We start from the raw sequence: 23,706 nt of genomic DNA on the forward strand, positions 1-23,706 counted from the left end.
GCTTAGTGCCAGTATGAAACACAAACAACAATTAGACATATGAACTATTTCAGGACATTTACTGAACTTCCAGTGTTAAAGTACCTGTCCTCTACGATCCTCTGTGGCACGGATCGACCCTCATACAGCAACACCGTCTACTGCGCCCTGATTGGCGGTTGCGCTTCCACAATGCTCTGAAAACACCAGCAGGTGGTGGTAGTGGTAGAGGTAAAGGCTTCAAAGGTCTGCGTATGGCAAGGTTACGCCAAACTACACCAGTGAAAAATCATCACTGGCCTACTTTTATATCCCTTTATTACATCACATTGGACATAAAATAACTTTAGGGAAATGTGATATATCTCATCTCATCTGCCCTGACTCCAGCTTTCACCTAAGTGGATAGGGTAAATGTATCTCACACTAGAGGCTCTTATAGGGGTCATGATCGTGCTGTGAAGCTTATGTGTGATCTCACGTCCAGGTTCAATTTTTTTTTAAATTGGTCATGGCAGTTTTTCTGACACTAAAGGTTTTACTGTAGGCTGCCATAAACCTTGCCTCACACATCAGCCATTTAAACAACCCCAGAAAAGTTATTTCTAGGACAAAAATACTACTCCTTAAACTATTTTTATTCATTTTCAGCAGTACACTGCCTATAATTCTGACTGAATTTTCCAAATTTTTTGATACAGATCAAATTGTATTTTTTCTGCATCAGAATTAACAGAACCGTTGATTTGATTTTACAGCGGGGACTGAGAAACCCTCCTAAACTCTCCTAAACCAGGGTCACTCCACATATTAGACCTCCACCTGCACTTCCAAGTCCTGCCGAGGGATGACGCTAGAATCAAAAAGACAAAAATCATAATTGGGGGGTCTCCAGCTCTGCCTGTGTCACATGGAAGCACAGTAGCTGAGTCGAGGGGATGCGAGCAGAGATGGAGGGGGCTTGAGGAACTGTGGAGGAAAAACCTGGCCCTTGGAGATAATAGTGGAGATACAGCCGCGGCAGCAGAAAGGCAGGTTAACACTTCCCAGCCTCCCTTCTGGCTGGGGAGCAGAGGAGCACGGACAGGGCGCACGAGGGGGTCAGCGGGCGCTCGAAGGATGCCACATGCAATATGGTGCATTCCTGTTTTGTGAAGCCCAGGAAAGCCAAGTTATCGCCTTTGATTGATTATGCTCGCGGGGAGCGGCCGGTCCGAGGGGAAGCAGACACTGAAGGAAGCGACCGGGGTTGACGCTGCGCCTCCCAAAATCTCTGAGCTGAGTGAGTACAGGGATGCTATAGCGCAATGCTCTGTGCCCGTGGCTGTGTGACAGGCTGGAGGGAGGAGGGAGAGAGTGAACGGAGGGGGTCATTGATATGTGACTATACATTCAGCTCGATAAGCTGCACACGTACTCAACATCCTTAATTCATCCAGGGTCTGTAGCCTGTGCAGCTTTTCTTGTTTTTCTTTGTGCCCGACCTGCCGTTTCTTCATTTCCCCTGGTCATACATTTAACACAGAGACACGTGTGCACCCACCTCAGCGTTACTGCGCTGTCTTGCGTGATTTAAACCCCGAAATTAAGGGATTCATCAGAGAACTTAGTAGTGATTTGACGAGAGAGGGGCACAGGAAACCTCCGATCACGCGTTTTTCTCTGACTGTAAAGCGTAAAAGATCATTAACGTTAGACCTGCCCTTAACATTTGCAGCCCCCCCCCCCCCCCCCCGTCTCCCTCCCTTCTAGCACTCATAAATTGGGGAGCAGGGGGTTGGGGTGGTTGTGGTGGTGGGGACAGGCTTTGTCGTGTAAGTTACCACCTGACCTCAGGGACACAACATCCTTTACCATCCTCACTTTGATCTGGTATTAATCGGAAACGCTTTGATGATTAGAGGAGAAGAAAAGGGAGGGAAAAATGAGCTACAGGCTTAATGAAACCACGATAAAAGCACACTGCATCAGCCTGACATTTTTCATTTTCTATAACCGCCTATAGCATCTACCTGCACGGGCATCTTTTCCTTTCTTTTTTTTTTTTTTTAACCCCCTCCTCCACCTCTCCTCCCACCCTAAATAATCCCCGTTCACACCCTGCATGGTTTTCGGTCTCAGGCGGCTTCATTTGAGTCGTGGTCTGTAACCTGTTGTCACCAGCATCACTGCAGTTTGCCAGAGCCGGAGGCGCGGCGAGCCGGGCAGCCAGCAGCCGAACCGTCACCCAGTGTGTGATTGATGCCTGCTGAGTGGGTGCCATCATGAGCCACATACATACAACCTCCCCTGAGACACGCACGCACGCAAGCCCTTCGTGGAGGGCTATCATTGAGTGTGAACACACCATTTCTCCAGCATCTCACTTCGGATAGGATGGCAATCATATGATCTCAAGAAATTATATTTATTCTGATTTGATTTAGATAGGAAAGTGTCACATGGTGTCAGAGGCAGGGGTAGCCACGGATAAAGACGGAGCCTCTTCCACACGGGCTTCAGCGTTCTTCCTCACAGGGGCATGGTTAGTCGTTGTTGCAAGCAAACATTTGACCTAATTCACATTCTCACACAATAGCAGACTCCTCTCCCTCCCTCCCTCCCTCTCTCTCTCTCTCTCTCTCTCTCTCTCTCTCACACACACACACACACACACACACACACACACACACACACACACACACACACACACACACACACACACACACACACACACACTGCTGTTATTTGTGTCACACAGAGGGTGAGGTTTTTTTTTTTTTTGCTCCACATGAACTCCCAGGTGGTTTATCAAAACCTGAGCAGATTGGTGGAGAGGCCACTGTTGGCTGGCTGGGCTTGTTTGAAAGGAGCTCCAGGATTATTAATAATGAACAAACATGTGAATGCAGTGCATGTGCATGTTCCTAGAAAATTAAAGGCCTACTAGTATGACTTGCTTCTAGCGTTAAATGTATTCCTGAAGATGCATTTCTGTGGGTTTTACACCATAATTCTGTATTTTATCCCCATGGGCTTGTTTTATGCCACACATAGAGAAAATGAGCATGTTATTTTTTGAAATCATGTACATGTTAAAAAAAAGGGTGAAATTTTATGGTTACAGAGTATGAGTCCACATCAGTCCTGTAAACCATCCCTCTTCTTCTGCAGCCATTCCAATCAGGTCCAAGTCAACAGGTGACCTGCAGCTATCGACCGCTTTTCTGATTCACGCTGTGGTCCGTAAAACATCGGAGATCAGTGCAAAATCTCCTGTTTTCTCAAATATTTTTGCGTCATCTGATAAACACTCTAAATTTTTGCCAACCAGTTTATCATAAGGTGGAAATTACAGGAATGCAATAAAAACACAGCAAAATATTTCACTATTTTTATTAAAACATGCCATCAGTTTGACTCACCAGAGTCACCGCTTCATGACTCCTCATAGTGGTGCTTATCAAATGAATGAAGGTGAAGCTGAAGTCAGCTTGTGGTGAAAAGAAGAAACTGTTTTAGATATACTGTTACATAATGAGGTCAGTGCATTTCTAATCCCTGTGAGATGAAAGTTCAAACGGTTCTACACACTGTTTCAAACAGTTTTTTTCTACTCTTGACTCTGGATGATGTCACTGAGAGCAGATATTCCTGATAGGGTAATCACAGGCACAGATCTGGCTGTGAGAACAGAAGCTCCATCCACATGCTGTTTAAACTTTCTGCATATGAGGGGCAGCCAATCAGAAGACAGTTACCTGAAAGAGGGAGCTAAAACAGCTTGTTTCAGATACATGATGAGTTGAGCCCCAGAGGAAGAGAAACAGGGTTTGTTTTGAAAGGGGAACCATGCAAAGTTTGCCAATTAGACTCCAAGAATAAAAAAATGGAAATGAAAATGAGCATAATGAGTCAGCTTTAAGTAATATGTGGAGTTTAGCTTTTTTTTAAGCAAAAAATACAATATTTTCTTCTTTATTTACACAGTAATTGTAATGCATCACAGATGAATAGCTTGCATGTGTTGTAGAATTGCTGTATTGTGATGCCATCATTATTGTGGTGAATGTATGATATTGCATTGTAGTAATATCGCACTGTCACTTTTACTCTTTCCTTAGACCAAACATAACAAATCCTCTCTGTGAAAATTCAACTCTTAGTCAGTCATCAAATCAGTTTTCTGTGAGTCAGTTAACTGAATAATCGCTGCATTCCCACAGTCAATGCGTTATGACCATGTGATCAATTCATGTTTTAAAAATATTTTGAACAAAACAGGTTATTTATTGACATCAATGAAACGGTGTCAGATATTTTTAACTGTTTTTTGTCTTTATCGACTGACTGCTGCGGCGCTTGCAGCCTTTTCTCCCCTGATGCGTGCAGAGATGAAGATATACAAAATATGAAGACAAAACTGGATCCAAAACCTTACGCTCTAGCCTTGGGAGCTTTTAACCACATCAATAGCGTTTTGTTACTCCCAAAAGTCAAAATCGCGCTCCCATGTGATATTTTGAATCATCAAAGAACCACATTTGTCAAAACCAATACTGATCAATGATGTTCCAGTTTCCTGGTCACATACGGTCTCATCTCATTTGTGATAAACAGTCAGGGCAACACCTGGCAAATCCACACCTGCAGGTATTGAAGGATAGAGCCCGTGGTTTGTAATGAGCACACTAAGCATCACAGACAGGAGGGAGGGTGGGCTTTGTGTAGCATAAAGGCAGCCAGTGGATGGCCATTTCTTGCTCTGAGCACTACGTTCAATTGGTTGGCTCATACGAAGCAGCTCTAGGGCCAGAGATTACACTGCAGTGCTGAGGCGTCACTCTGGCTCAACACCGCAGGCGAAGGCAAGGGGATAGAGAGAAAGAAGAATGGCCAGAGAGGTGTGGACACACTCACTGACACAGAGGAGCAAGAGGGAAGGAAGGAAGGCTGGGAAACCTTGTTAGGAAATGTGACAGCCTCTTTTCATCATCTGCTTTCAGTGTTTTCAAAAACACCTGCCACAAGACTCCCACACATGTCTTCCTCCCTCCTCTCTCTCCTTTCTATTCCTCCACACCTACATCTTTTCCCTTTCTTTTCTCTAATTATCTTCTCCCGCTCCATATCCACTCCTCTGCTCTGTTGTCAAATCTGCACACATATAATTACTCTATGAATTAACTGGTCATTGCCTCCTAGGTGACTATGGTTCTTTAAATCCAACATGATGTTTCAGACTACTTGCTCTGGAAGTTGTTCAGCTAAGGCGTAGCACCGGTAGATGATTAAGAGGCATTAAAAGCAGGTCACAGCCAGAATAGTTTTGTCAGATGTGCTTTGAAACCAGATTCCTGAGACACACTCAGAGAATTTAAAAATTGCATTTTACCCACTGTGGGAAAATGTGACATGGATCTTACTAATAACAATCACTGAAGAAAACAAAGCTCGTTAGTGTAGCGCTCTGGTTAGATCACACTGAACTTGCAATAGAAAAATTAACCAGAGCGCATAAAAACCGATCAACACGACCGTGTAGGAAGTTTTGTGCAAATTAGATTTGATGGTGGGAACAGTTGAGTTCATCTCTGGATTTCTACTGGAACAAATGCAAACTAGCAAAAGTCTGCAAAACTCCTACAATACCATAGAGACATTCAAAAATGCCATATGTTTGTACTTTATGTGATTAACTGAGTTAAACAATATGTTCTGAGCAACCGATTGGAGGAAAGACTAAGAAAGCAGGAACTAAAATAAATGTTAAAAGCCCCTTTCTGACATTATGTCTGCCTTTAAAACTTGGGTCACTTTTATTTAAATGTTCTTCATAGCTTCAAATGTACATTCCCCCAACATGGAGACACATGCTCATGCTTTGTTAAGGGCTGTGGGAGAGATGAAGGTACATCAGATAACATGAAATGTGAGAGATTAGACTTGTTTTCTTGTTAACTTGGGATAAATGTTAGCATGAGCCACGGGAATCAATAATAGTCATTGTAATCAAATATTGTGGGTTTACTGCAGCGACCATTGATATAAAAGCGAGAAGAATCCCACCATTCTCTGAGTTGTGCAAAGTTTCTCAGGCAACTTTAGAAACATTTGACTGTTTTTTGTTTTAAACTCAACACTTCACGCAGCTTTTTTTCATGTGGCTAATACTCAGTCAACATTTCCTTCACAGTACAACTCCACTGGAGAACAACAAAGACTTTTATTGTGAAGAGGCCACAGCAGAGTTTTTTTTAATTGAAAATAAATATCTGATAGAGACAGCCATCAAATTTGGTAAGATTTTCATAATATTCCCAAAGTATACATTTTACTGGTGATTCCCTCAATTTTTTATTCATTATTGAGTAAAACAGATCAATATTGGCTGAAACCTGGTTTATGTTTAAAGTTTTTAGTTTCCACTTATTACAGTATATAGCCGCACTCAATGGATGTATTGCCATAAAATTTGGTAGTGGTAATTATAATTCCCGTAAGGCAAATTTTGTCTGGTGATTCTCCTGTAGGGCCATCAGAGGGTCAAAGTTTTCATTATCAAGTGAAATCTACCAACATTTAACAAAATATTTGACAAACCATTTCAGGTTCTCATTTAGGGTTTTAAACAAAATCTTCATCCCCAGTCAGAATGAATTGGAATAACTGTTTGTTTATAGGGATCTATCCATCCGTGTTCTTTCATTTATCCAATTCAGGATCACAGGGAGCTGGAGCCTAGCCCAGGTGCCATGAGGCAAGAGGCACACCGTGGACAGGTTGCCAGTCAGAGAGACATGCAACCATTCACACTCACATTCACACCTTTGGGCAATTTAGTCTCACCAATTAACCTAGCCCCACTAGATGCAAATCTTTTGGCTGTGGGAGTAATCTGGAGTACCCAAGAAGACACAGGGAGAACATACAAACTCTGCACAGAAAGGCCTTAGCCAGATGGTGAATTCAAACACAGCACTTTCTTGCTGGGAGGCAAGAGCAACCTTCCCACAGGGAGACACAGGAGACCAAAATTCAGAACTTTTAACTGGTTATATACAGGTGTTTAGTTAGAGAGCGGAAACAAATCTATCAAGATAGGCAAATGCTCAAAAAAAGCATAAATTACAAATAAAACAAACAAAAACATTCATAAGTCGCCAAAACAGGGGACAGTAAGAAATGGCATGAAATCCTGAATGGTGATAACAAATCGGGCAATCAGTCAACTTGGAGGAGTTATGTAGGAGTTGTGGCATGAAAAGGCGGGTAAAGAAAGGAGTAACTGATGTTCATAACAAACATAGATTTCAAAACAAAACAGGAAGTGACTAAACAGTAACTCGACGTCATGAGAACTGTTATTATTAATTAGCTGCCTGCCTCCACTATCCTGGACTGAAGATGATGATGGTAGTCCTCCTTCTGTTCTGAGATCTGTCGTAAGCTGGACTGGCCTCTAAAAGCTGAACCTGTGGCAGGTGGATAACTGGTTCTGGTTCATGCACAGTGATCCTAACAAGGAACAAGGACTGTAGTCTAAGACTTGATGAGCTGGATGAGAGACTAATTAGTAATTTATTTGTTACCAGGTACTTGGTACATAAAATATTTGTGGACAGAATCACCAGAAATACAGTTCAAATCTATGACTGTCCCAAAGAAAAATGAACCCCAAACTGTATTCAACCAAATCACAAGGTGACAGTGAATGTGCACAGGTACAAGGAAGAATGAAGAAGAGTATAACAGCAATTCACACTTGATCTGAATCCTTATTTGGCCTCACACTCAGAATGCAGTGCGAGGGCTGAATTACCGGAGCCGCTTCAGGCTGATGTGTTTGTTTCTGAAAAGCCCAGTGGTAATGTGGTAGTTCCTCCTAAAAACAGCCCGAAGGTGTTCAAGGCTTTAGTTAACCTTCAGAGAGGATACATGTTGCTCACAAGACTCCAGACAAATTGGTAAAGTAATTCAGTCTGTGGTGATTAAATCTTGAATAGAAGGAAATTGTCTGCGCGGAATCCAAAACTAAATTACGTTGTTTAAAGAGGATGCCCATACGCAAACCTTACAAAGAGTCTGTCTAAAAGGACACAGTCCAATAGATTATGTTGCTTGAAAAGAAATCCGTAGCTTTAAACTGAATAAACAGATAAGAATCAGATACATGCAACTTCAGTATGTTTCCTGCAGTCTGCAGCGTTTTTGCTGATAGACAAGTGACAAACACGCATTAACACACATGAAAAGATGTTGTCATAGTAGACAGATGGCATAATTTGACAGAGATTAGGCTTGTTTGTTTGGTCTTTTTGTTATAGCTCCGTGTTTTTTATTGTTTACTTGAAACATATTATGCTGCCAAATGTGAAAATTGTCTGCCAAGCACCAAGCAGCAGAGAGGAAGAGGGAGAGATGTGTGTGTCTGCTCGCTCCGCTTTCACACTTGTCTCCTTCGGTGTTTCAGGTCACTTTGCATGCTGGCATGTTCGGCTTTACTGTGACTCATTGTACCTCCTCAATATGGAAGTTTGTTCATGGCAGAACAAGCAAAACAGGGAAATTTACATTAACCATTTAAAACAACCTGAAAAATAGCACGGTGTCTCACAAAACTGCTCAGATTTTTTTTTTTTAGTTAGAACAGTGTATTCAGTGACAGGGGGGCCTATTATGTTTGTTTCAAACTTTATGTTTGCATTCTTGGACTTTTCTAGAGTAGTTTTGTATAATTCATGGTTCTAAAGAGTTTATCTTATTCTGGGTCTTCTTGCAGTCTGTCAGTTCATAGACTTTCTTAAAAAAAGGCTTCCTTCTCCTTCCTTTTATAACATCCTTCTAATTGGCTGGCCCTCACAATTTAAAGATTAAAACAGCAAGTGTGTGCACATTTAGTGCTAACAGCCATAAGTGTTTGGGCTGAGATGGCCATGTTAAGGATATCTGCTCTGTTTTTTTTCCATCATGCAGAGTCAAGAGCAGAAAACAAGTGTTTGAAATTGAGTGTTCAGAGAAGTGTGTAGCCTGAGATTTGCCGACTCAAGTACTGCAATCTTTTTGAAAATCTGGCTATACATCCTTTTTCTGCTGTGTATCCAAGTCTGGGTGACCAGAGCAGCAGTCTAAAGCTGAGATACCCAGACCTCCCTCTCCCCAGCTACCTGCTCCAGCTCTTCAAGAAGAGAACACTTATTCATTCCCAAGCCAGCCAAGACACATAATCTCTCCAACGTGACCTGGGTCTTCCCCGGGGTTTCCTCCCAGTTGGACAGTGGAGGCACCCAGTAGGCATCCCAATCAGATGATCGAACTACCTCAACTTTCTCCTTTGGTGCAGTAAAGGAGAGACTCTCTCTGCCAGAAGTCCTCCCACATTGCCAAATACTCTTCATCTTACCCTTTTGGCTGAGCCCCGATACCCTTTGATGGAAGCTCACTTTTGCCGCTCATATCCACCATCTTGTTCTTACAATCACTACTCACAGATCTTGGGCAATGACTGAAAGGTAGCAGCTGAAGGCAGGAGCTTGTTGTTCTGTTCCTTGGCTGCTCAAATTGGTTTAGGGACAACTTTGGTTGAGTTTTATATGTACTCACTGCTGAAAAGGGAAAAAAACGTAAAAAAAATTGTAGGTGCCGTTTAAATGTATTGTTGGATCGATGCGGTAATGTTTAGACATAGATGCTATGCTGCCGAGCAGGTATGCTGTTGATGTCTATGTAGGTGTGACACAAAGCTCGGTAATCCCTCAAACAAGGTAAAGCAGCAGCACATGCCTGAGGCGTAATGTCTGTTCACTTCAGTGCTTCATCCTGGATGGGAATTCACTCTCTCTTCAAACTGCTGCTCTCCTTCTGCACCGTGAATATAATATTTTGGCTCCGCTGCTTTGTTAACGTACTTAATGTTTCGTAAAGGTTAGATCACTTTGTAATTAAGCACCGCTCTGTGCCTTCTCCCTGCAGATCCCAGTGAGACCGTGGCACTTCCCGGCGTGCATGAGTGTAAGGGTGTGAGTGTGAGTGTGTGTGAGAGCAAGTGAGCGCCAGCGCTCCCACATGGCCTCCATGCAGGACGGGCTGAACTTCACGGCTCCTCCCTACGGCAAGGTCCTGCTGCTGGGTGCTATCGCTGCTGCCTCAGCCTTTGTAGTTACGATCCTTATTGTGGTGCTCTGCGTGGGCTGCCAGAGGTGAGCGCTATGCACGCATGAATGACCGTACACACATGTTCAGAATCAGGATGTTCATTTTTAAGATCTGTATATTGGTTGCTCTTGGCCTTTTTGAATGATATTGGTATATTGGTGGATGAGTTTAGATTTATGGATGCCAGTTACTCATATTTGTCAGTTATCGCAGCTAAAGATTGTGTGATACGAGCAGAAGGACTTTAAAACAAGTCAGATATTGCTTTAGAAAGATTACTTTATTTTGCTAGAATCAAAGAAGAATTAAACAACAAAAACAAAATATAAAGACTAAAAACAAATTGGTATTGGCAGCATCTTTAGACCAAATTATGATTCCCTGCGAGTCACAATCAATGAATCCCTATTTCAAACCTTTTAAATAAGCTTCAGCAGAAGTGCCAGTAAAATAAAGTAGAAGCTCTATTCCACTGGCAAAATCCAAGCTGGAACTACTTTTACATACTTGAGTGGTTTAATCCTGTGGTTTCAAGCATAAGTATTAGGCCCCCTGCAAAGGGTCAAAAGGCAGAAGTGAGGGTTCATAACACGATTAATAACAAAAAAAAAAGGTTTTAAACTTTGAATTTCTTCTAATCTTTATTTTTGATGCAAAACTGATTTGAAGAGGAAAAAAGCAAAAAGGTTGACATGCCCGGTTTAAAGTTTAACAACTTGCTGTTTAAAAAAATGCATATTAATCTGAAATCTGGTTAAATGTGGTCGAAGGGCTCTTGTAATCTAGTAGAGAACATCAAACCTGCACTACAGTGCTCGAGTGCTCAGTAATCCTCCACCACTGGTATGCACATGTGCAAATGTACTTTGAATGTCTCTCTCACATATGCACAGTCATAGGATGACTCAGCCGCACACAAACAAGGCTCACACACACACACAGTGTTGAATCGTGTATGACAGAGTGGTTGTGTTTGTCACAGGAAGGGGAAGACACACAATGTCCCCGGCGAGGGTGGAAAACACCGCCTCATGGACATGGTAGGTATCAGACAACATGCTCCTCAGTGTTTTGTTTGTATTGCAGCAGAGGTAGCTGAATAAACTCAATCCAGCAGGGCGCACTATCATTCAGAGGGCACCTCTTCAGTCTTAATTAGTGTTTAACTGGCCCCTGTGTTTGTCTGTTTGTGTGCGTTTGTGTTGTCAGGGTATACTCAGGCAGTCGAAGCTGCGGTCCATCAGTAAATCAGACACTGAGATGAACAAGATGAACTGCAATGGCAAAAGTGAGTGCATCTTTTACGTACTAATCCTGACCTGGGCTTTTTATATGGTACGCCGCTGGTGTCAGACGAAAACCTTGCATCGCAATGATATCAGCTCTTTAGGAGCCGACCAGCTGCATGACAAAGCACTTTTGATATTATGCAAGGGGGTTTGGAGGGAATTTTCAGAGGGATGGGGTATTTCATTTTTTCCTTAGACACATTAGAAGCTTGTAATTGTTTTGTTAATTTAAATCCGTGTCAGTCACCAAAGCTGGAGATACACTAGAGCGAGAACAAATTTGTGCATGAAATGGTAAAACAGAAAATAATTTGAAAAATGTAACAGCCAATTAACAGCATAACAAGTAGAAGTACTATAAATAAAATGTAACCACTATCTGTTCTGTTTTGGCTTGTTTAACTTTATAGTTATTATTTATACATTTATACAAATATCCAGTTTTGTAATCATGTATTGGTAAAGAAGACCTTGGAAAACTGCTGGACACAAGTCTGGGTCAACTCCAAAAGTCAGTCAGATTTTAAGAAATCTTCAAAAGCGAAACACTTGAAAGGACTTTAATGGATTTTTTTTATACATATATTTATCTGTTTACTCATTTTGTCCTCATTTTCAGCCTCCAGGTCACAGTCTGACTCAAACAGTCATCTGAGACTGAAAATTCCCTCCCTCCTGAGACTTGTTTGTGATATTGTTTTGAGGTCATCACGATGACATCTCCAGATTTTTTCTTATTTCAATCTGAAATGTATTTGTGAAGCTATGATGTGAAAATGTCCAATTTTGCCCTATCTGGTAAAGAATCCTCCCAAACTTCCTGGATGAAGAGCTGGATCTGGATTGACTTCAAAAGTTAATCATCTCTGGTAAAATTTCATGCACATCCATCCGTAACCTTTAGAGTAATCCTGCTAACGAACCAACAAAGTAAAAATTAAAAGAAAAGAAAGAAAGGAAAAAAAAGAATTAAACCAATCACATAACTTCCTTGGCGGTGATAAAAAAATTAATGTAAATATTGCAAATAAGTGCAACATTTTTTCTCCACATCCGTACTATCCGATCTGGCCCTAAATCCACAAATCTTCTTTTCTGAAAAGATTTGAGGACATATTTGCGGAGAAATTTACCCTGAAACAGAATTCACATTACATTTACAACTCAGCCTTATTCCACTAGACGGTTCAGTCTTGATTTATGAACGTGCATCTCTCTCTCGCTCTCAAAGACACAAATCACAGTGCCAAGATAAATCCTGGAGCTACATCGCTGACAGTCAACAGGGGAACTGTGTTTGTGGGCACTGTGACAGTAGCCTCAGAGAGTTTGAAGAAATATAAGCATATGTCCTGCTTCATACTTGTCCTGCTTCCACTGCAGTGGAATGAAGCCCATTTGGATGCATATTCTCAAACATCTATGTCAGTTCCCAGTTTACTGTCAGCTTCAGATTTTCTCTTACCAGTGAGAGATTTATTCATGTTCACAAATGTTTGCTGAACCTTCCGGTAAAAGAGGAGCATAGTTTGTGAGTTCTGCTCCCTAGGGGGGTATCGGCTGCACGGACGGTAGAACAGCAGGCTGTATGTGCCTTGCAGAGGCATCTAAAAAGAAAAGGCTAGCCAGCACGGACCTTCTGCTGCTGCCCAGCCGCCGGTCTAACTCTGACCTTCGTTCTCAAGGCAGGCAGCTTCCCCAGATCCCCTCTGGGACTGGAGAGGACGGCGAGCACACTTACTCTGAAGTGGGCCGGCGCTCCTCCACTTCACGTACTGATGATGCCCTCTACGCCATGGTAGGCAGGGCCGGGCAGACAGACACTCCGGCCCCTCCGGCCGTCCCTGCCAACACCCCGGCGCCCCCAGACCCAGACGGCGATGTGGAAGGAGGGCTCCCCGAACCTGAGGCCCAGGTCATGACACCCCCTCACCCTCCGGAGACGGCCGAGTACGCCTGCGTCAGGAAGCTGAGGAAAGCAGATAAGGCGCCTCAAAAGAGGGACAGCGGGACGGATATGGGAGAACCACCGGCACCGCCTCCAAGACATGCCCCGCCTTCACATCCAGCTCCTCCTCCACCACACCCTCACAGCACCAAGTTGCCCCGTAGAAACGTCGAGGCCTTCAATGTCCCGTCCTTCCCAAAGGTTGGTAGGGTTAAATGTTTTGCATGCTGAAAACCTAATCTTTATGATCTGATAGGAAGAGTTTGAGATTTTAGATTTGAAGTTACCGTGTTTGGATCAGAAGTTGGAGTAATCAGTTGGTTAGTAAGATGCATTTGTAGACTGTATGAAGCCAAGTTGCAACAAACCTCAAAAAAAGATTGATGCAGCAGAAATGGGTAGCTATAACAAATAAGTCATAGAGAATAATTACAAGTATACTTTCCATGAAGGAGGAAATTTGCTAGATTGACCTAACCCATATTTTTTTGTAACTATGCTGTGTAAAAATGGGCATTTTAACATTAAACTCTAAGCTTATTGACTCACTTTTGAATTCGGCTTTAAATGACCAAAAGAGGAACTGCAGTTTTTTGGCATTTCTACGCTGAGATTGCCTTTATTTAGACTTTAGACTTTATTTCATTCCCATTAAACTTCCTCCAGAGGTAAAAGAGAAAATATACAACAAACAAAACATAGGGTTATATAATACATATCATCAATAATCATCGTTAACAAAAAAGAAAAAAGAAAACTGTCAACAAATCACCCACATCCAAATACAGATACAATTTCTTTACTAATTTTTGCAAGTTTAGGCAGTAAACTATCCTAAGTATTAAACAACTATTCCAAACCTTTGGTCTCAACCTAAAATACACAGGCAGATATTTTTGACTGCATTCAAATAATGACACTCATCTCCAAGTTTTTCCAAGCTACAAAGGTCACATAAATGTTTAATATGTTCAACTCCGTAAAATCTGCCCATATCTACTGGGAAACCACTAACATGCTAAATAACACCGACTAGAATGATCTAAACTACACAAATAACTTTCCAGTTGGAGCTCTCGCTTAAATATTCTCTAATTTCTACAAAGACTATTATTAAACATTTCAGAATTGTTTGTCTCACAATATCAGATATCCTCATCTCAATTACTGCTTTTATATACCTGTCGTTCACCACTCAGGTATGTTCCCATATATAAGAAAGGCTTGCTTTAACGCCAACTTCACCACAACTTAAAAACACCTTTATTATATTGATTTTTCAAAAAACTAAACATGAGAAATGATCATAAATAATGATTAATAATAATTTGCTTTAATAAACCTTCAGTTGTTTTTAAAGTCAAACCGAACTCCACTTATGAGAAAATAAATCAGCTGAACAGTTTCAAAAAGCACATTGCTTCTTCCTGCAGGTCAGGATAAAAACCAAGCCATAAAGTTTAAGTAACTTTGTAGACTTCCATGATAAAAATGTGGTGAAGTATAGATCAACACCATTTCTAAAGCTTCGAGTGCCCCCAGGAGTACAGTGGATTCAATAATTTTGAGAAGGAGGAAGTTTTTGCCACTAAAATCAGCCAGAACGAATGGGATCAGCTGTCCAAATCCAGGTGTACAAAGCCTTCAGAGACTAACCTAAGACGATTCAATGCTCTAAAGGATGCCAGAGGGGCTTTAAAAAGCATTGAACTGAGGGTCAGAACACTTTTATAAATAAGCTTTCAATTTTTGATCTCAATAAGTTTGCAACAAAAATCCAAAGATCTATTTTCACTTTATAATTTTTCCCTTTCAAATGGAATCTACAACACAATAATAATGGATTGCATTTATACAGCGCTTTTCGAGACCCTCAAAGCGCTCTACAATTCCACTATTCATTCACTCTCACATTCACACACTGGTGGAGGCGAGCTACAGTTGTAGCCTCAGCTGCCCTGGGGCAGACTGACAGAAGCGAGGCTGCCATATCGCGCCATCGGCCCCTCTGGCCAACACCAGTTGGGTGGTAGGTGAAGTGTCTTGCCCAAGGACACAACGACCAAGACAGACAGAGCTGGGGATTGAACCGGCAACCTTCCGGTTACAAGATGAGCTTCCCAACCCCTAATAAGATGCGCAAACAGCTTTTGAGTACTTTCTGAGGTTATTACACATTCAAGTTTAGAAAAATAAAACTTTCTCAGGCACATTATAAAAATACTAACACCTGAACAGCTGGTGTTTGCACCTGGAACTAGAGAACTGATTTGAAAAAGAGCAATTTACAACAGAAGGAAAGAAATAGAAATAAAACCATTCTTTTTCTCCTGCTGTTCAGTTTTATCAGTTTTAAGTGGGAATTTATCAAATTAGATCAAACAAATTAATTAGTGAGCCCTGATAATAGGATATTGTTACTTGTGGACAGAGCTAAGCTTCAGATTTCCGTTAGAGACATGAAAGCAGCAGAAATCTTATCATCTAACTCTTAGCATGAAAATAAGCACGGGTTGTTTCCCCAGATGTTAAACTATTCTTTTAAAACTTGTCACAGGTGTGATTTATACTTGATGCTGACTCCACATGACTTTTAGACGTGGTTTTTATACAACACTCAAGTGATCATTTTAATGAAAAGAGGGAGAGATACTTTAAAAATTCAATTTAATCAAGATAATTCTTAAAAATAACTTCTCAGGTACAGTGTAGTAAAATTTGCGCCCTTCTGATTTCTTATTTTTTCATGTTTTATATTATATAAATATATATTAGACAAATTCTAATATTAGTCAAAGATAATCCAAGTAAATAAAAGAAGCAGTTTTTAAACGATGATTTCATTCTTTAAGGGAATAAAGTCATCCAAACCTATCTGACCCTGTGTGAAAAAGTAATTGCCTCCTAAACCAAATAGCTTGTGCCACACGGCAACGAGAACTGCAAGTTTTTTTTAGGGGCATTCAGAGGTGGACTCAATGATGTGGTTTGGGTCATTATCCTGCTGCATAGCCCAAGTGTGCTTGAACTTCTGGGCATGAACTGATAACCAGTGGTAATACACGAGCGGTAAAGGAACACAGACTTTCCAAAAAGTTCAGCTTTTGTCTCATCAATCCACAGAATATGTCCCCAATAGTCTTGTGGGTCATCAAGGTGTTTTTGGCAAATGTGGGACGAGCATTTGTGTTCTTTTCACTCATCTGTGTTTATTTTTCTCCTTCGAACTCGCTCATGATGCCATTTTAGCCCAGTCTCTTTCTAATTGTTGAAACATGAACCCTGACCTTAACTGAAGCAAGCGGGGCCTGCCGCTCTTTAGATGTTGTTCTGGGTTCTTTTCCGACCTGGATGAATCATTGATGCGCTCTTGGTGTAATTTTGGTAGTCCAGCCACTTCTGGGAAGGTTTCATCACTGTTCCAAGTTTTCTCCATTTGTAGATAATGGCTCTCACTGTGGTTCACTGCGGTCTCAAAGCCTTAGAAATGGCTTTATAATGCTCTCCAGACTGATGGATGTCCATGACTTTGTGTCTCAGTAGTTCTTGATTTTCTTTAGACTGTGGCACGGTGTTGTTTTTCTAAATATTTTAAATCATTTTATCCAAAAGGATCTGTTTGAGTAATTTCTCGATTCAACAGGTCTGGCAATAATCAGGCCTTAGCGTGGCTAGTGAAATTATACTTAGCTTGCCAAAACATGCAGTTAATTACCTTTTCTCATATGATAGCATTGTCACATTTTGCAGCTGGGTGGCAAAACTTAGCAGCACTTTGCTGAGATGCACACAAGAAATGAGAGGACAAAGACTGACGGATATGCCTCTCTACAAATCATCACGATACTTAGGAAAACATGTAATATTTATCATTTAAGCAATAAATGCAAAGTGATTCCTAAATAAATAAAACCCAAAGTAATGTTGATGCCTGACAGCTACATATTTCTGTGCAATAAGCCACAGAAACACAGCATCACCTTAAGTGGTCGGTTTTATGAACTGAAGGAAGTTAAGGAGGATGTCTAGAGGGAGAGAAAAAATTATCTGCTGAGTTTTTAGTGTCTTGTGCAGATCAGCCTTGGATTTTTTTCCACTCCTTACACTGGAGCTTGGTGCAGTATCTCAGGTCATCCACTTTCTAAAACAAGCAGTTTTAGTCCCTCCTCCTTTAACCCCCTTTCTTCTGATTGGCTATTGCTCTAAACCAGAAGGTTAGGCCAAGATGTGGGTGGGGTTTCTGTGCTCACAGCCAAAGCTGTGTGCCTGAGATGTCCACATTAGTGATATCTAATCTCTGACACTGAACAGAGCCATGAGAAAAAAAATCAACTGTCTGAAACTGATCGCTTAGAGCAGTGTGAAGCCATGTATGAGCAACCGCTATTGTACATATAGACATGACAGAAGCCAAGTAAACGGATAACAAGTTTCCATAGAACATGGGGCCATCAGTTTCTGTTTGGACAGAAATGTCAGAAATGTCACTGTGATCATTATTTCATTCTGTTATTCTCTGTCAGCAGCAGTACGACGCATTAATATGCAGTTTGTGGTGCTGTGATCAGGATCTGCAGAATATTTCTTTCACAGTTCCTGTTGATACTGCAGAGGATCTGCTCAGTTGTAATTGTGCCAGTGTTGCAGTTTCCAGAGCACTTGGCTACATCATGCATGGTGCTGTGATATGTTAGAATTTCTTTGAAGTCTAGGCGCTGAGCGGTGTTTATTTGTCAAAGAGTTTTTGGTGATAGTGGGGTATTTCTGCTCTCAGCAGTGTCACCTCCTCCATATGTTCGCAGCAGCAGGAGTGTAGGCAGACTGTCTGCTATTACTGTGGCTGTAAGGCTTTGTGCACCCCTCCAGGTAACAGTGGGAAACCATTTGCTGCCCCGCGTGAGGTCAGGGGGGTCGCTCTATCTGCTGTGACCTGAGTTCAACAGCACGCACAGTTCACAGGCTTACATGTGTAAGCAGTTTGCTCACAGGCCTGTTCACTGCTGATTTTCCCGTGGATGACGCAAGGTGTTGAAATTGAGTCATCCAGAATACAAGCAGGCTCCACCTTCCAGGGAAAATCTATTCACCCCTGTATGAAATCCATCCAGTATGTTTTTATGTGCCGCAGGATTCTTAAGAGGGGTTAATTTGCCATGCATCCGCCCTGTTGCGTCTGTTTAGTAAAATCCGCTTTTTAAATTCATGAATGCTCATTTCTTTCAGTGCAGATTCACGCATGACCATGTGACCAGCTCTGCCCCAAATGTGATTTATTGTTCTGTTGACAGGAAGTGATGTTTATGGGCAACGGAGAGCAGTACATCTGGAAGCCTCCAGAGGATGATGACATGCTCATGCTCCAAAATAAAGCCCTGGGCCCGCTGAGTGCTCACACAGTGGAGAATATACAGCCGTCTGCTGCTGCGGTAAGCTGGGGGTTTCTATTTTTTCCGTCTATGGATCATCCCATTTAGAGCTCCCCATTCCCTCTTAAATGAATGCTTAACAAGATGTTTCACGCACATTATTTAATTGATTTAATCATTTAAAAACTGGGTTTTCCTTAGAAGTTAGGGAGGATGATCTCCTCCTATATGGGTTACTAGGTCTGGCCTTGGAAAAAAAGAGTTGTCAAACCTCGCATTTAATGACCTATACTGAGGTTTCAAAACTCATCATTAAGGGTATAGGGGAGGTTGTCTTTATGGGGTAAAGAGGTAAAGGAGCCATGGCTTTCTTACCAAGGGTTACGAGAGACTACCTCATATCTGCAGGACCCAGGAGACACATAACTGAGCATAAATGACAGGAAGCAGCTTGCCTGGATCTGTGTGCATCCTGACTCCCCCAGTGTACAGATAAGAAACTTAATTGATTAGTCTGTTGGAAAATAAAACTGTGTATGCTGCTGTATGACCAGGACTACTTCTTGTCTGGGAGCAGTGATTTTTTAAAACCCAAAACTCTTACTTTTTTCTTTGGGTTTCTGTAAGGTTTAATAAATGATGTAAAAGAAAATTGGTGAGCTTTAGACGTACTAATTCCCTACCTGTAGTGGCTCTAGCATATGGGCTGTTTTTCCTTTATCCATTACTAAACATTGTCCTGTTGAAACACCCAATTCTGTCCAAGTTTCCACCATGTAGCTGTTAATTTGAGGTGATACTGGACCGGCAGTAAAATAACCCAAGAGCATGATGCTATCACCACCATGCTTGACAGCTGGTACAGTGTTCTTAGGTTTGAAATCCTCACCTGAACTGCTCCAAACATACATCTTGTCACTGTGGCCAAACAGCTCCATCTTTGTCTGACTGTAAAAATATTTCTCCAGAAGGCATTTGGTTTGGCCATGAGGGCAACTTCAAATTTCAGTGGAGCCTTAAGGTGTCAGATTTGTTGCAGTGGCTTTTTACTTGGTCAGCACCCTCTTAGTCCATGATGATGTAAAACTCATTTCACTGTGGACAGTGATGCTGGTGTTCCAGAAATTTCCACTTCATGGCAGGCTTGAGCCTTGATGGTTCCTGAATATCCTTACCAACTTCCTCTCATCTGAGAGTGACAGCTTGGCTCTTGAAGGTCTTGAAAAAGTGGTTACACATCTTAATAATGTGTATTTATCACAATATTTTGAAATGATGATGTTGGATTTCGCAGTTTTTTATAAGTGGCTCCAAGAGACCTTCTCAAGTTGTGAAAATCTACAGTTCTCCTTCTTGGAGCTTCACTGAATTCCTTGGACTTCCTCACTGTTCCAAATATTAATCCAACAAGTGCTCTCAAACAAATCCTGCTGGCAAAGAGTGCTGTAGTCACTCGTGATCACTAATGACAAGTTATTAGGCCTTGGCCCTATCAAGACAATGTAGAAGTGCTAACAAAGAATTTCAGTTATCAAAACTAAAAAACTAATGTGTTTGACAGGCTCTACCACTCAGAAAAGCACATTACTTATTGTGGGGCGATCATGGCTCAAGAGTTGGGAGTTCGCCTTGTAATCGGAAGGTTGCCGGTTCGAGCCCTGGCTTGGACAGTCTCGGTCGTTGTGTCCTTGGGCGAGACACTTCACCTGTTGCCTACTGGTGGTGTGTGCGTGAATGGGTGGATGACTGGTTGTAAAACGCTTTGGGGTCCTTAGGGACTAGTAAAGCGCTATACAAATACAGACCATTTATCAGATGACTGCAGATTAAAAGCTTCCAAAGGTCAACAATATGTGTGAGAAGTACAAATGCAGGGACTCAAATTGGTAAAGGTGAAGTCTTGCAGAGATTATAAGGTTTTGGGTGCTTCTTGCTGGCTTTATTCTTCAGCTCTGGAGGTTTACGCAGCTTGCCTAACACAACTTTTAGCTATAGTGTGAATAAAATGGCAGGTTGAGTGGGTTATTTAAAGTCCTTTTTACAGAAGATAATCTCTGAACTTGTTTGATTGCAGGTGGCCGAGATGTACTCTAAGGTGTGTAAACCAGGAAAGAAGAAGAGAGCTGTGCCGGGGTCTCCCCCAGCCAACCCCGGCTTCCGGACCTTGGGTCGAGGTGACCGGGACCGAGACCGGGATGGGGGGTTTAGTGTAGTGGTCAAACCCCAGACGTGGGCACCTCAAGAGGGCAAAGCAGTTGGCGGGCCCCTTGACGACCACTGCTACGAGTCCATTGGGACAGAGGAGTGTGATCTGGCCTATGAGAACATGGAAGGCGGAGGCGCCTGGAAGCGAGAGAGACCCCCTAACATGTGTGCCACCCTGCGGCCAAGGAGGAAGAAAGCCCAGCAGCCCTTGCAGCAGCAGCAGCCCCCTCCACCGCCACCAACGCAGCAGACACCCAAGTTACAGCACCTGCCTGCCAAAGCCCTTCTGCTGCCGGGGGAGAACCTGTACGAGAGCATCGGCGACCTGAAGCAGGGCTCTGCCACCTCCAGCACCACCACCATCTTCACCTTCAACGATGGCATGGAGATGTACGTAACAGGGCTCTGAGGCAGCGGCTGCACTGTGACCCCCTATCCTTCCAACACAAGGAGCTGAGCTAATGCCACAAGGAGTGACGGCTGAGCCCCTGTCATGCTCACCCACACATACTGTTTACATTCAAGTCATAACGTCAAGCCTTTCACGGGCTCCAGAGGCCTTGAGGTAGTAAAGTTGCTCTGTTATGACCTGGGCTGAATAAAAAGTCCAATTTATTATCCTTATAAGGAATCCAAAGGTAGTGAAAAATAAATGAGCACAAAACCATTGCAGAGCAATCTGTAGGTAACAGTAGCACTTCTATTTTACTGATACATATGTGCAAAGCACAATAAAGTAAAAAGCCTAAATTCTTCCTCAATTCTAACGGGTAAAAAAAGTCGCATATAGTAGGACTCCTATTTGGGGGAAAAAGGCAAAGCATTGTGTGAAATATTTTGGTAGCACTCAGTCTGTTGTGAACAGACCTTCCCTGTAGTTGGTCAAGACGTGATTCAGGACGGAATTTAAAGGATATAAATGAACGAATTACTAATCAAAATACTTGAAAGCTCAGGGACCAAGAGAAACAATTATGAGAGTATTATAAATTAAATAAAAAATTTGCACATATTTTGCATTCCTCCTAAAAGCTTTGACTAATTTCGACCGTTTTCACATTTTAAAAAGCCGACCAGATTCTTCCCCTCCGTCATGTTGTTTCATTATACATGGACTGAACACTGTCTCCACTGCCGTCTGTAAATGAAGTGTTTTACTTTGTTGATCCTGTTTCTGCACTTTGCCTGCTACAAGTTGCATGCTAAAAAAAAAAAAAACCATGAAAAAAAATTAAGCACTGTCATGTGGTACCTCTATATGAATGTTTTTTTTTTTCTATTGTCGTTGGCTGTTTATTTTTTGTTAGTGTGTTGCTTTATTTCTCTGTAGAGCTCAAAGCCAGATAGATTAAGGATGTCTTTGGCTCAGTGGGACTCTGTGCAGCAGAGGGGAGGATTATTTTTCTCTCCCGTACCTGAAAGAGACACAGTACAGATGTAACAAGACTGAGGAGAACTGCTCGAGTCCTAAAGGTGGAGACAGTCCACTCAACCCCACCCCACACATACGCACACAGAAACACATACACACAATCCTCCCGTCTGTTCAGTCCTCACTCATATCTGTGGACTGTTCATCTACATAGTACCCTCCTCGTGGTCATACGAGTCTGCTTTGGTTTCATCATAGTGCAGTATGGAAAGCTCCACTAGAACTGATGTGTATTAGCAAAACGTCATGTCTCATCATCACCCCATCGACGAACTCTCTCTCTCTCTCTCTCTCTCCGTTATCAGTGTTAAAAATATTGCAGAAATGTGAAGCAAATGGTTGGCTAAGCAGCATCACCCCGAGGACACCGCACAGAAATTGCATACAAAGCCTGGACAGTAATGACAAATTCATTTGACCAAATATCCCCAGCAAACAATGTGATTATACTGTATGTTGATGCAATGTGTATGTACATGACAAAAGAGAAAGAATAATAAATATATCATCAGTGTCAAGAAATCTATCTTTTTCTATTATGTTCAGTTGTGTTTTTGGAATGACTTTATCTTGTGACACAAACTGCAAAAACAGCTGCAATGTAAATTTCAGTGTATTCTGTTTGTTGTTTTTTCGAAGCCGTGGAGCTACGGTGTGTTCTTGGAAAGCCCTGCTAAGTTAAATGTGGCAGCTAATGTTGTGTGTTTGCTATTCAGACTACAGGGTCTTGTACTCAAAAGCGTGTAATTAAGTGCTAAGTGCAAAAGATTGTAATGTTTTATATCAAGATTACTATTCATGAAATGTCAGTCAAGTTTATACTTTTGTAATAAAGTGGCACTTTAAAAAAAATATGCTTTATCTCATAGTCTCGGTTATTAAAACGGACAGAAAGCAGAATTTGCCAAGCACTGCTGATGATGATGGATTTCTCTAACAGTTGCCATCTTGTGATCTTAAAAGCTGCCTGTAGATTCAAGTATTTAGGCCTAGGAAGGAAAGAAGAAATATCTCTAGAAATGCATCCCAATAATTGTAATGGCCCTTTAGGGAAATGATTTATAAACACATAATGTTTTCCCACTGATTTAAATCTAAAGCTGTGCATTTTGTCCTTTGCTTCTTCTGTGCACAACCTTGCAGACCTCATTGAGGAGCATGTATGTGCATGTGTGTGAGTAGCATTCCCATCAGTGTGCATGTCTGTGCGCACGTGCACATGTGCCAGAGTAGCGGGGTCTGCGTCTGAGTGGCTGTGAAGTGTTGGGGAGGGAGGGGGAGGGAAAAAAAAATAGGTCACCCCTTAAAACAAAAAGCTTGCAGTCAACAGCGCAACCGTCTGCTGAATTTTCA

At 42.0% G+C, this 23,706-nt stretch overlaps 1 protein-coding gene across 3 annotated transcripts; it reads left to right on the forward strand.

Annotated features, from left to right (window-relative positions):
* Nucleotides 1-906: 906 nt before the first annotated feature.
* On the forward strand, nucleotides 907-21,975 carry LOC145422939 (uncharacterized). 3 transcript variants are annotated; one of them, XM_080294941.1, is made up of 7 exons: nucleotides 907-1,261; nucleotides 9,931-10,157; nucleotides 11,096-11,153; nucleotides 11,323-11,401; nucleotides 13,088-13,551; nucleotides 18,639-18,776; nucleotides 20,791-21,975. In XM_080294941.1, the coding sequence occupies exons 2-7, from the start codon at nucleotides 10,024-10,026 to the stop codon at nucleotides 21,328-21,330; spliced, it is 1,413 nt and encodes a 470-aa protein (XP_080151067.1). In that variant the 5' UTR covers nucleotides 907-1,261; nucleotides 9,931-10,023; the 3' UTR covers nucleotides 21,331-21,975. The 3 variants fall into 3 exon arrangements, with proteins under 3 accessions (XP_080151067.1, XP_080151069.1, XP_080151070.1); XM_080294943.1 differs by having other exon boundaries at nucleotides 13,205-13,551; XM_080294944.1 differs by having other exon boundaries at nucleotides 11,323-11,356; nucleotides 13,004-13,551.
* Nucleotides 21,976-23,706: the final 1,731 nt, after the last annotated feature.

Source organism: Astatotilapia calliptera, chromosome 20 (genome assembly GCF_964374335.1).
Source record: "Astatotilapia calliptera chromosome 20, fAstCal68.1, whole genome shotgun sequence".
In the NCBI taxonomy this organism is placed as follows: Eukaryota; Metazoa; Chordata; class Actinopteri; order Cichliformes; family Cichlidae; genus Astatotilapia; species Astatotilapia calliptera.